This window comes from Helicoverpa armigera, chromosome 8 (assembly GCF_030705265.1).
Source record: "Helicoverpa armigera isolate CAAS_96S chromosome 8, ASM3070526v1, whole genome shotgun sequence".
Taxonomy (NCBI): Eukaryota; Metazoa; Arthropoda; class Insecta; order Lepidoptera; family Noctuidae; genus Helicoverpa; species Helicoverpa armigera.
The window spans coordinates 241,173-259,739 of NC_087127.1; the positions used below are offsets into that span (position 1 = coordinate 241,173).

Genomic DNA, 18,567 nt, shown 5'->3' on the forward strand with positions numbered 1-18,567 from the left:
AACATATTTACGCAACTCATGATTTTCAATAACAACGAAGAATTTCAAATATTTTACTATTTTCCGACTGATATGTCAAATCTTACATCCGATATCAACTTTTATCTCAAAAATGTTAATATGATAATCATCTCCCCATAAAGAGAGAAGACCGCGCCGCCATAGACCAGTTCACACACAGTGACCGGCGCGTCTCCGACTCCAAGGTCGAGGAGATCTCCCAGAGGAGCTACGACTCCAGGCGGGAAGATATCTTGGGGGAAACCAGACGCATCGAGAGCAGACGGGAGGAGGTCATCGGTGATCGCCTCCGACAGGCCAGGGAGGAGATCGTGGACAGTGCTAAAGACAGGAGGGAAGATAGGACGGAGAGGATGCAGAGGCGAGTGGAGAAAGTGGAGAAGAAGGGAGACAGGACGCAGGAGAGGAAGGAGCGGATAGAGAGGACGGATGATAAGAAGACTGTCCGACAAAGCTCCGTCAAGTCACTCACCGAGAAATACATCAAGAGTGCCAGTGAGTATTACCTATATTATCCTTAGATCCTACCCAATCGACCATTAGTATAAGTGTACATTGTAAGTTAAGAGTTAAATAATTGGCACGTCTTGTGAAAGAATAATCTTCAATCGATTCAGTAATATACAACAGGGAAATATAAGGTGTCTCTTAAAATTTAAAACCAGTTTGTGTGTACTTCCTGAAAATCCTAATTCATGGAGTTGTGCAGGCTTATACAAGAGCAGTGAGGCAACAGAATCAGAATGAGCTGCGCTTGCGCAGGCCTAATGAAGGGAAACGGAGCGTACTACAGTTACAACTGCTTACAAAACTGTTTAAATATCACGATTTTTTCTTTTATCATATTGTTGACAAAGGAAAATGAGATACTTTCGATTATAACGCAATAGAGACAATAATTGTGTCAACTTAGTACGGTAAGGCTAAGTTAGGGTTAAGTTACAAAAATCTTTGCGGAAAATAATGAGAATTTAATTAACAATAATGAGAGTTTAATGAGACTAGTGATGCCCCCATCAAAGCAAAATTATTAGGTTATCCACCCCCATTCTATAGTCCACTCCAATAGTTTATCCCCGACAGTAGTTTATTTAATTAATAAGTAAGTGTTTTGCGTTCTGAAAACATTCCGCGAGACAAAACAACACAAGACTACATCAGTCATCACACTAGTTACACCCATTTGGTTTCCCATCAGACTACATGTAAATTAGCGTAGAATTTCGTGATATCACATAACAATAACGTAACGTAAACGCACGCGAGCGCGTTAACACGCGGCTCCTTGCGTAATCACTTTCATACTTTCATATTGCACTCGCGCGGTTTGCGTTTTCAGTCGACAACGGCCTGTCGGACTAACCCGACGGTTGTGAACTTGCTTGTTTGTTGTTTACATGTGCAAAACGATAAAATGGACACAAATAAGGATTGTAGTTACAACTTCAAGTTGTTGCTCAGTATTTATCAGAGATTAGGTGAGTTTAAGTTATTCAAGTGTTGTTTGTTTTACTCTACTTACAATCAATATTTTAATAGTTTGTAAAAATACTACATAGATCTACTTAGGCCTTGGAAAACTATTTAAATTATAGCATATAACAGATATTATTGCTAGGTCAATAAATGGGTCATAAGTGGATTATATCCATATCCTTTAAGGATGTTTTCAAAATGCAGATAAATAACAAAGCTTACCTTACTCTGTACAAAGTTTAACGGCAAATATCGCACCGACACAAAAACTGCTGAGTCAAAATATTTCTCAATGAACATCCAGATACTTAAGATAATACGCGATCAAATAACTTATGTTTACAATAACAAGTAACAATACGTAAGTGTCCAAGTATGCTGTTATCAGAACCATCAGATTTCAACACTTGTAGGTACTATCTTATCTTCACGCGAGTGATTACTCATGCTCATCTCGCGAGCTCAAAAGGTCAACACCCTGTTGAAATGTCATTATTGTTTGGGCAACGATGAGACACTCATCATTTACACTTGCAGGAAGTCATCAAATACTTCAGAATAATGCCTTTCGTGAGTTAGCATATAACGAGTTTGTCTTGGAAATACAGGACGGAAGATGTGTAATCTTGGCATAATATACTGCAAGCCAGTCTGAGTCCAGTTTTGCTGTAGGTTTAAGTCCCATAAATTACCTACAAATTAAAAGGGAAGACAGTGGGAGTGGAGAAAAAAAATTGGGAAAGCTGATCCCACCACCATGTGGGATACATAGCGAGAAAGAGAGAGGGAGGATGCCCCAATTATTTTAAAACTAGCTTTCCGCCCGCGGCTTCGCCCGCGTGGAATTCGGTTATACTGCGGTGTAAATCACAACTATAAGAAAACTTCTCATTCCCACGGAAAAATCTAAGAAGCGCGATGTAACGCTGGATACGATTAGTTGTTAAACCAAAACTGAATGGTACACTATATTATACGTTTTCCCTTGTGGAGCAAAAACATGCAGATTTTGGGCACTGGAAACCCGGGAACACGCTACATAGAGCATAGGGATTAATTATCGTATCATTTAGCTTCTAAATTTACATGTTTATATTCGTTTGCAATATATTACCTTGTTTTAAACGACACACAGCGCCATCTACAATCCATCCATCAAGCAAACAATATTTTTGTTTTCGCTCGGGAATATCTTTTTTTTTCGGGATAAAAAGTACCCTATTATTTAATCCGGACTTCTAACTTTACGTCTGCAAAATTTCAAAGCAATCGGTTCAGTAGTTACGGCGTGAAAGCGGAACAAACAAACAAACAAACAAACAAACTAACTTTCCGATTTATAATATTAGTAAGGATAATGTGTATTATACGTACCTATACCTAGGTTATCTTTATCTTGGGTTAAAATATAGGCTAAGTTAGCGAATATAGCTTTTTATGTTCCTTGATTTGTAATTCCTTGTTTATCTAAACAGACGAGAGCTCGAAGACGGAGCGCGCCGCGTACCCGAAGGCGGGGCTGATCCTCCGCACCGCCACCATGAAGGACAGCGTCTCCAGCGACTCCTCGGCACATGCTGGTGAGCACATACTTTCCATATTCCTATCAATCAAATGCTTCTTAATCAAAATCAAATGAGAATGAGAACCATGTTTGTAAACAGTAACGTGACCAACGTTGCCTCCGAAATAATTGAACATCCTGAAAAAAGCCGTACAATTTATGACTACCTATCAAAAATAGTGGTGGTCTCAAACCCGGAACAATATAAGTAATTTTGTATGTATTGTTAGTTTGTTCCGTTCGGAAATGGAACCGCCTACGACACGTACCATAATAATCGTATCGACGACGGTGCTGCGTGATCTATTGTCATCGACGAGCTCAAGAAATAAGCTATTATCCAATTTGTTTCACTCTTTCGGGTCAAACCCTTTTGTTTATGAAGCTGTTAGTATTTTAATTTTATTTTAGGGAAAGTCATACGTACCCGGATAGAAACTATCCGATATTGATCCCAAGTTTTATATTGTATCTCTACACCCGATTTTATCCAAATCGGTTCCATATCGCTTAATAAACTGAAAAACATATAGACACTTTAACATACTTTTGATAAGTTCTCAAAGTATACTCAAGTTGCTATAATCCTTCGCCTCCTATCCAGGTCTGACCCGCACAGACAGCGAGCACAGCCTGGGTTCAGTAGAAGACACCGTGGTGACGACGGAGCGCGTGGACGGAGGAGTCAGGACAGTCACCACCACCACCAGGAGTCACGGCTCCGTGCAGCGCGGAGACCGCTCCTTCCTCGACAGCAACACCAAGGTCACAGGCGTCCAGGACATACTCACCAGGATGAAGAATGCTGATATAGGTGAGTGACCTTCATTTGTTTAGTCGACAGGGTCAGCTAATTTAATTGAGGCTAATTATAATCCAATATTAATATAGCTGTTTCCAGGGTCAGATAATTATTGTTTTGCAGTCGTGGATTATAGATAAGTGTCATATTTGGATAGGCCAAGAAAAACATAAAAACATTTTGCAAAAACAAATTCCAACAGCACAATTTGCATAGATGCAGTGTTTCACCTGCATCCGAAAATAGGAATGCTATAACAATGAGCCTATTTCATCAACCCTATAAATAATGATTTACTATTTCATACACGATTCGAAACCCACCTGGCACGGTCGGTCGAAAGTTGACAGAACCTCTGCGGCTGCCAACATATCTAACGATTTCTGTCACTCTCACGACCGTAATGCTTCTGTCATTTGTCATGCTTGGCAGACGGGTGACTTCCTAGAGTACCTGTTAGGTAACAATGTTGCACCTGACTTCGAAGTCTACAAAACAGTTGAAAGTCTGAGAGCAAACATTGGTACCAAAAACCACCTTTGACATATCTTGTATACAAAAAAAAAACATACATTGATATTGTTGGTCAGTGTGCCAGTACTGAATAGAATTTAAAAGTTAATATCCTCTACGGTCTGTTGGTTGCACTAATAGACAGCTATCACCTTGATATTAACACAATCGGGCAAAAACTGATACAAGCAGCACGCGACGCGCATGCGTTATAAGCCGGAGATGCATCATCTATTCAAAGTGAAGAGAATTTATTGCCATTTGCTAATCAGCACACACTTGTGTCCATAAAAGTAGGTTAGGATCAATAGAAATCCTGATGTACCTATAGAACAAACTGTCATAAATAAATAAAGGTAATCAGCATTACATGTCTTCCAAATTTCTTGCTTGTAAATGAATAATCCACAAAGCTATGTAAAATTAGCTATGAAAGAAATGTCCTCCCGAAACCGGTCAAAAAATAGCCTGTGTTAATCTGGAATACTGTAGCTTCTCACAAGCAAAAGAGTTTTTTTTTTTATAGTTTTTGGTATAAACAAAACAAATAATGTTTCCTCTTTATTAAATTATAGTTTAAATAGACTCCATATATGCAATCTTAAAGCTTGTCTTTGCTTGTCCCCCAGTGATCCAGGAGGGCGACACGACGGAGGACACGGAGGCGCGCGCGCTGCTCAACAAGTTCCTGGGCGCCACCGTGCTCATGGCCGGCATGCAGGGCTACGTCACTGAGAAGCCCACTGGCAAACTCGTTGTCAAGCAGGTACGTCTTAGCATAAGATATGGTACAATAGCTTATATTTAGTCGGCCCCCGATAGGAAAAAAAATATTTAGAGAATCGTGAATTCAATCAAAGTTTTTAGCCGGTCTAATACCGAACAAATACCTAATCGTTGTAACGTGTGTACTTCCATTCATCTTCATACTGATTTGTGAGCAAAAATCAACTATCAACCGACTAAATTTTGTAGTGTCCGCGTGCTCTTATAGCGAGCTTAGATACTGAATTGTAAGGGAGACGGCGTTTTGGACTATGATAAACTTATCCTTCTCAATTTTCCTTGAAGTGGTAAAGTGAATGTAACTGAGAAAAAACCAGTAACAAAACCGGTATAAAAATAGGCTAGGCTTTTTGTCATTTGCCAGTTGAAATAACAGTTTGTCGTCAATTACCTGAAGCAGTGGTTAGTTTTTCACAGAAGTTCGCGAATTGAGAAAGTTGTGATGATATTTGCGTGTTATGTTTGTGTTATGTTTCAAATATATCTTTAGCACGAATACTTTAATATAAACAAACAGTAGTAATTTATAGGAAACCCGGGAAAAGCGGCGAGTGGTCCTATTCTTAACATGTAACCGGGTAACCATACTCGCGCAGGTGTTAATGCATACAATATTACAGTAAATACATCGCTGCAAATACTTACATTGATAATACACATTCAGAAGTCCCACTGCAAAAATAAGAATTGAAATTAGCTGTCAAAATAATCATCGACACATTTAATACAAGAAAGTCGTCTTCTTTAATTAAAATTATATGGATATAAAAGTTATCTAGCTTATTTATTTTCAAGTTAAAAAGAAAGTACTTTACGAATTCAGACCCTAAGACATTCCATGATAGTCACATATGCGCATCATATGCGTCGCAAAACCTTCAAATCTTAAGGCTGTCAGGCTGCTAATTAAGATCAGTCTTACTATATGTATTAATTATCTCCTTATTTACTTACTAAGTACGTCTTACGCCTTCTGGTTTAACTTTGTAAGTTGGTACAATTGCAGTATCGTGTGCAGTGCGCTTGGCACGAGACGCGCATGAATCACGCGCATATGCGCCCGCGCAGCATTGATTTATTTATTTATTTCAAACGCGCATTAATGGCGAACTAATGATCGCTTTTTAATACAATCGGTGCGATGTTGCGTCGTGTGATTGCCAGCTTAGATTTGTGGGGCAGGCCAGTATGTAGGTGCTTCGTAATTAATATTAGGAGATGCAAAAGTTAGGAATGAGCTATTTTTTATTTTATTTTAATTAGCTTTTACTGTCCCGCTGCTGGGCAAAGGCCTCTCCCATATGTTTCCAAGCTTCAGTGTCGGAAGTCTTGAATGAAAGAAAACGCTTCATGTTGGTATGGGAATAAAAACTCATTTTTTTTTTCAATTAGGTATTTCATTATAAGTATTCGACAATTGGGTTTTTAGTAAGTATAGTGTTTCAATAAAATCGATTGAAATAAAACCAACAGTCGGCAATAAAACTGATTTACTAATTTTGGGATGTAACAAAGATACTACCTACTACCTATTTGCTATTCTCACTTGTTATTCTAATATGCTATCATTTTACGGACTTCGCATTACGTGGGATCAACATAAGAAAATAAATCGAATTAAATGATATGAATATGAATTAAAGAAAGTCTATTCGAAACATTGCAATCATGTTAATCGCCTCGATCGTCTTAGAAAAGTCTACAAAAACATAATCTCATCCTATTTCAAATTCGGTTAAAACCAATTTTCTATGGCACCCCTAGCTAACAATCTAAAATTGTCACAAAAACTCCATATAGGGCGATGATGTACGCGACAAAGGATGTCCAAACGCTCTGATCATAAATAAGGGTGTGATGTAAATGTGCGCAGTAGCACACGCGTGGTGTGCGCACGCGCCGACTGTTTATCTCGAGTACGCCGCAATGTGGGGCAATGTTACTGATGAAATAGCTTCGTGCTCCAGGTCTAGACACTCAGATGCTGCATCTGTAGCTGCTGGAATCTGGTCGGAATGCTCAGCTTCTCTCTTAATTAAGCTTATTAAGACATTTTCTGTACGTTGTAGACGTTTCCCGACTTTCTTTTGCTAGTTGAGTATGGTATGGGATAATTTCTAGGTCTATTTTGAAATGTTGTAAAACTGGCCAATGTCTCGTAATTTCTTACTTACAAATATTAATCTAACATAGTTTATTAATTCGCTATGAGATAGCGGGATAGTTAACTTTCATCTGAGTTTTCCGCAGACAGAAACGATATCGTTTTTATGATTTGACGTAAGGTCAACTAACTGAAGAACTCAGTTAAATCTGGCATCAAGGTTACACATTCTCGTGAGGTAACTGTGACCCACTTCAAGCCATCGAACAAAAAGGTCAATGAAAAGTAAACAAAATACTCCCCATTTAATAACAGACAGACAAACATACGTAATAACTTTCAATGTGTAGGCGATTCTGTTACAAATTCGAGAATCTGTGCTGAAGCCAAGCTTTGTGTAGTGGCCAGCTTTCCCACGCTGAGAAATCTTCGTGTAGTCCACGTGTGGCCCAAATATCGGTGAATTATAACCATTACACGTTACTACGAAGCGTCGTTCTAGTAAACAAAAGCTGTCCAAGATGCGCTAGCGCCGCCTTATTGCCGTTTAAAGCCACGCGTTCTAGCGCGGAAAGCGATGAAAATCCTATGCAAAAATAACACGCTCGCCCCGACATTTCACCACCATTTACTGTTAAACGACCTAACTCCAAACTCGATACAAACTAAAGTGTACTCTAAAGACATGTGAGTTAGAAGCTGTGGGGTTGCAAATCGCGTGCGTTGTTCCCGGCACTATATTTGGCTTGGTGACGTCACGGCGAGGCGCGCGCGCAGTCCGTCCCCGGCTCCCGCGCACGCCACGCGCAGCCGATATGCCATGAAATCCATTAAATAAACCATAATATTATGGTATAATTAATTAACTAAATAGTGACTAAGTAGTACCGCGTCAAACACGCAGTAGACCCCAGTGATTATCGGATAACTTCAGGATTTTTCAATAATTTTCAGCTCTTCTTTTTTTGGTGAGTTCATAACGATTTTTTTTAAATTTTCATTCCAGTTAGATATCATGCATGAGATATTTTCCTTGGAAACTAACATATGTTTTAATCGTGTTTTAATCTATGAATTACATAGAAATTAAGGAACTAAATATACAATAATTTAATTAGTTATTTTGGCTTTGATGAATTAACGATATTATATGAGTACCGGCGAGCACTTGATCGGCCACAGTTAAAATCCGTCGTTGACGTCACGCGAGCTTTCAGCGGACTTTGAACTTCAAACTGAAATAGCTGATAATTACAGTGAAATGATTACTACAGACAAACCGATATTTTATAATTTTATCATATTCAAACAATATATAAAAAAATATTATTCAGAATAAAAGTTGTAGCATAAGCAATAATTTCTGCCTTTTGGTGTTTTTTATGGATGTAACGAAAAGAAGCTGGAAGCCTCACTCAATACATAACGTGAAGGATACTTTCACATATCAATTTTCAGCTTTCGGTTATCGTTATTAACCCCTGATGAAGTAGATACCTAAAGGCATGCCTCGAAAATTTTCTATCAGTATTTATTAACTATAGAAAATTGGCACCTCCAAATCCCTTATACTGTAACCGCAGAATGTAGGTTTGTAGTTCATCACCCATAAACACGAATTACAAATAGTTTCCCAAAGCTACATTCTTGGAAATTGAACATGTTTTCACGGCATGAAACAGAAACTGTTTTGTCTACGCTCAAGCGCATACTACTTAGGTATTACATTTTAAGGATGAAAATAGTAGCACTTGCGATTGGTCACTTAAACTTCAATAATTTCGGGCTTGCTTGCTTTGATGCAAACACTAAATTATTTTTAAGAAGTTCTGAAAACAATAGAAATTATTTTTCCACTTTCTCAAGAGGAACTTGTAACTTTTTTGAAGGCGTTCGTACACCTGTGACCTACAGTACACACGGTCGGTTCAAATGTCGCGCTGACATTGTGTCTGTCAAGCGCACATCAACGCGAGGTCGGCTTGCGACACACTACAACACAACGAAAGTCTAATACCGACTGTTGGTCAGGGACATACTTTTTTAGAAATACTATGTATTAATCTTCGGTAAAAACATTTCGTTTGTGACGGAAACTTCCTGTAAATAAGCGTTTTCCAAGAATTTCCACTCCAGAAACTACTAGCAGTCAATTCTATGATATTTGTAACATGTATTTTACAAACCTACATTATTTATCTGTAGTTTCAAGCCAAGGAAAGGATAACAAATCAAATATTTCGTTGTGCAATTTGCTAAGCACTAGTCGTAGTAGATTTTCTCCGCAATTACGGCTGGTGCACATAATGAGCGGTGCAGCAGTTGGCAACGAGCTGCACCGACCGCAGCCATTACTGCAGCGCGAGTTGCAAGCAACAAATCATATACTTGCTATTTACTTAACTATGGAAGCTTAAGGTGTAGATAAAGTCGTGATCAGAATGCCTCACAGAAAAATCGCTAAATTGTTGCAAGTTTTTTGTCACGACGTGATTATAATGTTCATAATGTCAAAAAATATCAATTAAAGTCAAAAAACGTCAACGAGCTGTCAGCTGACAAGACATGAAATTCCGCACGATTGAAAATTTTATTGGATTTTGGAAATAAAAACACATTAAAACTGTGATTCATATCTGAATTTGTCAAACCGTTGGTGTATTTTAAAATTATTCCAAAAGTTATCCAAAAATTATTCCAAAAGTTATATGTCAATAACCAGAATACAAATCCAAGAAGAACAACAGAAACACAACCTCCATTCGCCCCAGCTTCCAGAAGCATCAGGCAACATCGGACCGTGTAGACGCCGGGGGGCGGTAGCCCCCTGGCCGATCATATTGAAAATCTGTGAAGACTACAGTGTATAATTTTTTGAAGACATTTGTGAAGATCATAGTGTATTATTTTGATTAAAGCTTTTAAATTTTTACTGTTTCAATGAACGATGGCAGTAGCGACGCCGGAAGCAGCGTGTGTCAACCTTCCACATCGGCTGAGACCTCAGTAAGATGCCCCTTTTGTTCCCAGGCAAGATTTTTTAAAGGAGAAAGGGGCCTGAAGATACACTTAGGCAAAGTTCACAAGATGCAGAGTGTATGTCAGTGCCCCTTGACCCCTCAAGTTACTACACCTCCGACAAACCATCTCCTCTGGAACTCACTTTCAAAATTAAAAAGTAACACCCCCATACTCAAAAGAGTGCCCAGGGGTGCAAGGCGGACTGTTGCGTCAAGTCTGGCCCAATGCGTCCGCCTCGCAACCCTGGAAAATTCAGAAAGCGCCTGGGAACAGTTGCTCACCCTTCCCTACCGCATCCTACATGTTGACAAAACTCAGATAAATAAAAAATCATTAACCAAACAAATTAAACTAAATTGCCTTTCGACCTCCATTTTCGTCCCAGACACTTCAGTAAATTCCAAATTCACCTCCAAGGACTTGTGTCAACATGTAGAGGATAAATTAAGCGAGGGTGACATAAGGGGTGCTGCTAGGATCCTTTTCAGCAGCGATGTGGTGGCGCCGTACTCTCCAGAAACACTTGCCGCTCTGGAGAGTAAACACCCGGCTCCCTCGGATGACCTCACTTTCCCCGACCCTCCAGATCTAAATTCCGACCACCTCACCGTTACAGCCCAACAAGTAGCTGGAGCCGTGGCTTCTTTCAGGACCGGCTCTGCCGGCGGCCTCGACGGCCTGAGCCCTCAACATCTGAAGGATCTTGTAGGCTCGGGCGCTGGGGAAGCTGGTGAGTCGCTTCTGAGGAACTTACGGCTCTAGTTAATCTTATGCTCTCCGGCGGTGTGAACAATGCCATCGTGGACGTGCTTTACGGAGCGAACTTATGTGCGCTCCGTAAAAAGGACGGCGGCATTCGTCCCATTGCCGTAGGGTGTACATACAGGCGTATGGCAGCCAAAATTTGTTGCAAGCACTATCATGACGTGCTTGCTAACAAATTCAGCCCTGCAACTCGGATTTGGTTCGAAAGGGGCTGTGAGGCTGCTATACATGCTTTCTCCACATTTTAGACTCAAAAATAGGTGAGGTCATCCTTAAGGTTGACATAAAGAACGCTTTTAATTCGGTTAACAGGGACACCTTGTTGGCCGAGGCCAAAAAAGAATTACCCGAAATTTATAGTTACCTTTGGCAATGTTACAGGCACCCTTCTAAATTACTATACAAGGACCATGTTTTGGAATCTGCAGTTGGATGCCAACAGGGTGACCCCCTTGGGCCGGTCATTTTCAGCTTGGCTATTCACCCCATAATAGAGAAACTAAATTCAAAATTTAACGCCTGGTATTTGGATGACGGGACCCTAGGAGGAGATAGTGAAACTGTTTACCAAGACCTCATATTCCTAAAAGAAAAATTTCATTCGATTGGACTGGATCTAAATTTATCAAAATGTGAAATTTTTGTTCCTGACATCCCGGACAGACAGACAATCATATCAAAATTTAATGTCATAGCACCTCAAATTAAAATTCTGGACGAAACATCATTGCACCTCCTAGGTTCACCTATTTTGGAAGAAAGTTTCACAACATTCATAGATAACAAAATTTCAAATTTTAATGACATTTCGGATAGACTTTTTAAAATTAATCTTCATTCGGCTTTTACCTTAGTAAAATACTGTTGTTTTGGCCCAAAATTTATATACAACCTTCGCTCCTCTCCCTTATGGAAGCAGCCACATCTTTTAGACAGAATTGACCAAATTATCCGTACTACTCTTACATCTGTTTTTAATTTGGCCTTGGACGACCGAGCGTGGCTTCAAGCCACCCTTCCGATCAGATTCGGTGGCCTCGGTGTCCGCAAAATTTCCAGTTTAAGTCTACCGGCGTTCCTATCCTCGGTCTGCGGCACTAAGGAGTTGACCAGAAAAATTTTAGCCCCTTCACTGGTCGATTCTGAGGTGCCGTGTCTGACTGATGGTATGAACGCCTGGAAAGTGGCTTGCCCAAACACAGCCTTCCCTGAAAACCCGGCTTCCCAGAGACAGTGGGACGAACCGCTCTGCAGATTGACGAGAAATAAACTAATTGAAACATCTGTCAATACTGCTGAGCGTGCCCGCCTACTGGCTGTGGGAGAGTGGGAGTCAGGGCTATGGCTTCACGCACTGCCGTCACCCAGCGTTGGGACCATGCTGGGTGACACTACATTCCGGCTCGCTACATGCCTACGCCTCGGCGCTCCCACTGCGGCTCCGCATCGCTGCCAGTGCGGTGAATCTGTGGACCGCCTTGGGCACCATGGTCTTTCCTGTAGCAAAAGTGCTGGTCGCATGGCACGACACGCCAGCATAAATGACATTATCCGTCGTGCTCTTGTCACCGCCGGAGTGCCAGCCATTTTAGAACCCAGAGGCTTGGCACGCGACGATGGCAAGAGACCAGACGGGATGTCTATAATGCCTTGGAAGATGGGAAGGTCTTTGGTGTGGGACGCAACCTGCGTCGACACCCTTGCACCTTCCCACCTTCCCAGTACGGCGAGCTGTGTCGGTGCAGCTGCTGCGGCCGCGGAAAACCTCAAGCGGCACAAATATGTAAACCTCACCGGCAATTGCATTTTTGAGCCGTTTGGGGTTGAAACCCTGGGACCATGGGGCCCAAGTGCCCACAGACTATTTCGAGAAATTAGTAAGCGATTAGTGGAGTCCACTCGTGACCAAAGGGCTGGCCTATACTTCGGTCAAAGGATATGCATTGCCATCCAGCGTGGCAATGCAGCCAGCCTTTTGGGCACGATCCCAGCTGACAGCGATGCGGATGAATATTTTGATACCTAGTTTTAATATTTCCCTATTATAAATCAATAAAATAGTTAACATAATTATGTGTGAACCTAACCATTCCTTATGCAGCTTTCTGATATATGAATCTGTTACCAAATCGAATATAATTAATTAAAGTCAAAGTATTTATTATTTGTAAAACATAAACGCATTATTTGTAAACGCCTTCAAATAAAAGTTTTTTGGAGCTTAGTTGTATCTACAGAAGAATAAATTAAATGTTTAGAGAGAGATGTGAAACTGCGGAAATGCTACGAAAAAAGAAACTTCATTGCTACTGATTAAAAAATACCAGCTATCAGAAAAATTACAAATCATAATAATAAAGCTGTAGTCTGTCTGTGCAAAACCTTACCCCGGACAGCTGTGATTATGTTAAATTACATTGTTTTCACAATATTATTAGTGCGTCATTATCTTTCTCCGCTTACTCGCATCAAAAGTAAATGGATGATGTTTATCTAGCTCGGTAATGGCAACCCTGTCTATTTCTTATTAGATGCCTGACAGCACCGCGATACATATCACGACGATTGATGGTTTATTGAGAAACCACTGTAATCTAACCTTTTGATTGGAATAGCATAGCTTAGGAATAGTAAGTTTACATTACCAATAACTCTACCAATAATGTCTTCCTTATTAATTTTATATTTCATCGTCTTCAACAAATTCATTGTATAAATAAAAAGTCAAACAGCACTCATAAATAATTTCTCCACTGAGTAAACATAAAAGCGATATTAAAGTAAACAGCATAATTAATAACTGGTGAGAAGATGATCACCTTTCACTGACAATCGCGTTGACACCATGATAAGCAGTTTATGACAGAGGAAGTGACGAATAATTCTGCTGCATCACGGTAACGATGTGATGTAACGTGTCGTAAGCTTCAGTCGAGTCTAAAGCTCTTTCACTTATACTGCAAGTAATATGTGTGACACTGAGATTTTTAAATAGCTGTCGATTTAGCTAATTATTGTAGCTTTGCAAAAATGTGGTTAAATCGTGTTTTGAATAGTGATTGGTAGTATTTGTGATGGTTCGATTCCATATTATGGAATAACTTTATAGGTGCCACAGGGTAGCATATTAGGTCATGCTTTGTTTTTGCACAGCATCGGAAATATTGATTTGATATCACCGATGTATAAAATTATATCGAGGATAATTTTATTACTTAAAACATCTACCATCTTTTAAAGTTGCAGCATACTGTTCTGTCAACAGATTTATGATACAAATGTGTTATTTTTGCCACTATTTTAATGATAAAGCAATCACATAAATCAGTTCTCGTTACATTGTTTTGATTTTAATTCATTAAGAAAGTTTATGTATCCGCCTGTGTGTGTACTTACGTCAAACATACGACATTGACGTGATATCTCTGGAGTGTATGTGGAGGAAAACTCCACATGTCTAGCTGTTTTTAATCATTTATCTCAAATGTGATGTCTTTTGGCACTATGCTTGCAATATTATTAGCGATCTTTTGGTAGAAATAAAACAAAATACGAAGATCTCTGAATTTTGAGTACAATCACCTCGAAGCTCACTATGAGCACAAAATTAGCAATACCTACTGTGCAGTTCACGGAAAATGCTTTTTTAGACATGGCTGAGTTTAAAATAAGAATTTTAATTAGGCCCCTAAATTCATACATCATAAAATGCCCACTATTAGGTAAAGACCTACTATTGCATTACTTTCTTCATCAGCAAACCTTACTCTTCTTATTCTATGTGATCTCATAATACACATACTACCATTATGAATTATGACAGTTCATTTGAAACAATGACATAACACAACATACCTCACAAATGAGTTACAATCGTAAAATGTAGTAATTAATTGGCAATCAGGGAGCTATCAATTAGATTCGCGATTGAATGGATCGAAGTGCTGTGTCACTTGCCAAGTGATCGTAGGATGCGTTCTTAGTGCTGGAGAGAGCGGAAACAAAACTTAACATTTACAAGCAAAGCTAGTTAATGCAGACTTCAAATGAGTGGTGCTCTCGTACTTCCAGATAATTCAGGCAGGAAGGATCTACTAATATTGATAATGGTATCAGTAAAGTTCGTAGTGACATTGTCTAAATTCCTGTCTCATTCTATCTATTGGGCCATCAAAGACTTATCTCCCGTACCCAAAAGTCAATCCCAATCGATATTTAAAACTCAAAATGTCAGCATTCCGCTTCCGCGTCCCCGCAGCGCGTGAGCGGTCACTCCGCGCGGTGGCCGGTCGTTGACCGATGCGCCTGCGCTAATTATATTAGCACGCCAATCTCGCGCCAACACAACTAGGTCACCACGGTTAATGGGTCTCTTGTGGAAGGTGTTGGCGTAACAATGCCTTTAGTTTTCCCGTCCTAGAGAACTTAAATGTTCGTTAATCGGATTTTAATATGGCTGATTGCGTTTTCTTGGCTAACGTTCAGTAGGTATCATATTTTCAACACATTTTTGAAGAACGACGACATTGCTTCTATTTACTTCATGTATTTACTGAACGTTTCATCATCTCGATATGTGTATCAGTTGCATTCTCAGAATATCAGCAACAATGAGAGACCAGATATTGGGAGTTGTATTGTAATACGGCGAACACTGGCGGTGCCTCTCCACAGCACAGATGCTCATGGAAGCCACAAGGGCTCTATTAATATCCCTCAAGTAGTGCAAGGTGAACCGAGTGGCTCCACGCCTATTATAAATACGTCCAAAGCTTCATATAGGAAGGAAAGGAAAAGTGAAAATAACTTGTTGATTTTCAAAACCGAAAGTTCCATTGTTCTATTCAACTTGTGGTTAAAGAGCCATAGACAGTATGACACCTGTGTTACATTGAGATACAAAATACAAAGTGAAATAAACAACAACGTTCGTAGGAGACAAACACAAAGTTGTTTGAAGAATGACATCGCCAAAACCAAGTCCACAAAAACCCTTGTTTCATACAAGGAAATTCAATTTTTGCGAAGTCCTCTCTTACTTTTCCTGATTCACTGTAGGAAAGTGGAAAACAAGTGATAAAAACACACAAAAAATTTCCCTACCAGGAAAATAAGGCCTGATTAAAAAGCCCTGAATTTCTGCTACATCATTCAGGGAACTCTCCCCCTTCCCCCTGTCCCTTCGTCCCGCGACTTCAGAAATACGATGTGACGTATGTATGTGTAGCAGATTTCCCTAGTCACTGCCACGTGGGCTGCGCGTGCGACGCACATTGTCCTGATACGGGGAAATGAGCCTTATTGTTTGTTTGTGTTGACATGTACGACTCAGAAATGGAAGTGTGAAATTGATTGAGTATTGTCTTAGAAGTTCTGTCGCTTGATTCTTGAAGCTTCGTACGATTTTAGTTACTGGATCTCTCAAGAAGTATTATTTACACGCTTCAACATACCATGTCAATTGGTGTCATTGCCTCTTTTCAGTCGGTCCTTTGGTCGTCTGTTTATTCTTAGCAAGCAATAAACATAGGATTCTAGAAGATACGTATTATTAGTTCATCTTATCACCTACCTAGTCTTCAATAAATAATCTGATACATCTGTTTGGCATCTCACTGACAATATAACATCCTCCTACGATACGCCACGTGTTCGAGCTGTCTTATATTACAAATAGAATCATATGTTACATAGAATAGGACCCTGATTTCCTGATAAAGTCAAACATATATTTTGCCAGATCAGACTCCGATTAGGCATAGCTATTCACTTGGACAGTAATAGCATAAACAAACGACAGTGTCTAACACAATACATTTTGTCAGTTTTCCATATTGAGACTGTTCAAAAGCAGTCGGGTGCGCGCGCGCCGTTTGGTCTCGTGCCAAGCTGCGTACAAGCTCGAGCTAATGACCTTACGTCTGTGCTTCCCCTATAGCCACATATGGAGCGCGATAGTAATGAGAAAAGGGCCAAGGTTTCACAAACAAAGAAATTAACACTCTTTATTCTAATTTATCCAATCCGATTACTGTGAATATACCGTGGCATTGACTGAATTGCACTCTTCCTGATCTCGCGTGCCAAGATTTTGTTTAGAAATTGCGAAAATGTTTATTATGATTACGATATTATAATGTGTGAGAATTAGAAATACACGCGAAGTTTTCAGAGAGTGTAGAAACTTGTGCTGTTTTTCTCCGACGAATTAGAAAGCTCATGTAAGTATAGTAGAGTTTCCCCAGGACGTTTCTATATGTTAGTTATGTCCATACGCATATCAATCACAGGAAAGTCTCATAACTAACGCTGCAAGTATCCAGTGACGATATAATATAAACTTTATAGCTGCGGCTATAGAGTTTCATATCCTGTAATTAATATACTTTTCTCCGGATGTCGAAAGGTGCGAGTCTTCGGAATTACATTCTGCTTATAAATAAAATTCAATTAACGGTGCGAATATAATAATTATATGACATAGTTACAAGTTACAAGCAATAAGTTGATAATTACAAGTAAGATAATTTAAATTTTACACAAGAAATGATTGAACATTAAAAAACCCGAATCTAATTAGCTAAATTGAGCGTAAAACCAGATAAAAAGGTAACAAAGTAAGACAATAACTGGTTTAATTCATCTTACAAGAGCATTGTAATGATCACTAGCAATTATATGTATTATGAATATTCAGCAGGCTGCAGGCGGGCCCGCGGAGCGTGGCATGTATGTGAATATGTGTGCTATAACAATCGGCGTAATTGCTTATAGTCGTTATGTGCGGGCAATCGGTGCGTGTCTTACTGCGAAATAAGTGCTCGTCTATTTTAATAGCAATTCAGACGAGGAAGTCGTTCATGTGTGGTCTTCACAAAAAATAGGAAAATCTTTGTTTATATTAAAAAAAATAATTGATGAAGCCAATTTTATTTTAGCAGATACAAATGTGTATCTAATACTGAAAGATACCTAGGTTCTTGATCTTAGCACAAAAAAAAGCTTGAATGAAAATAAAGTTTTCTACAGTTTATAACTTTAATAGCTATAAACGGTTATCGTTTATTATGTTTATTATCTGCTGCTTACAACTATAATTGCAAAAGCTATTTGAAAATACTAAATAGAATAGAAAATCTCTCTCTAAATGACCTAAACCTAAAATATAAAATCAGCTTGTAATACTAATGTAACATATACCTACATATATGTAAAACAATAGCCGTGTACGTGTGTGTGTGTGGCGTGGGAATGGTCAGTTTTCCCACTGGTCACACACGCGGGTATTTCGGAATATGACGCCAAGTCTGCCTAATGGACACTCGCTATCGGGCTTCATGTTTATAATTACGCTCTTCTTCCATTGAATTTTTATTATTACTACTGAAAATAGGCTTTTAGTAGACTTGTCTCCGCCCGCGGTTTCACCTGCATCCTGAGGAAAATGCCTGTATGTTGTTCTTAGCTATGTCAGTGCCAAAAAAGGCACAAACAAAGTTATTTTAGTCAGTTTCA

At 39.4% G+C, this 18,567-nt stretch overlaps 1 protein-coding gene across 7 annotated transcripts in view; it reads left to right on the top strand.

The window, feature by feature from the left end:
* The window catches only part of LOC110380881 (uncharacterized protein), a 70,671-nt gene that overhangs the window by 33,589 nt on the left and 18,515 nt on the right, over positions 1-18,567 (top strand). For all 7 annotated transcript variants that reach the window (XR_010276715.1, XM_021341019.3, XM_021341020.3 and 4 more), the window contains 4 exons: positions 144-516; positions 2,973-3,077; positions 3,666-3,875; positions 5,006-5,142. Coding sequence is in view for 6 of the 7 variants with exons in the window: in XM_021341019.3 (XP_021196694.3) it covers positions 144-516; positions 2,973-3,077; positions 3,666-3,875; positions 5,006-5,142 (825 nt within the window). In the remaining variant the exon portion in view is untranslated. The remainder of the gene's footprint in view (positions 1-143; positions 517-2,972; positions 3,078-3,665; positions 3,876-5,005; positions 5,143-18,567) is intronic.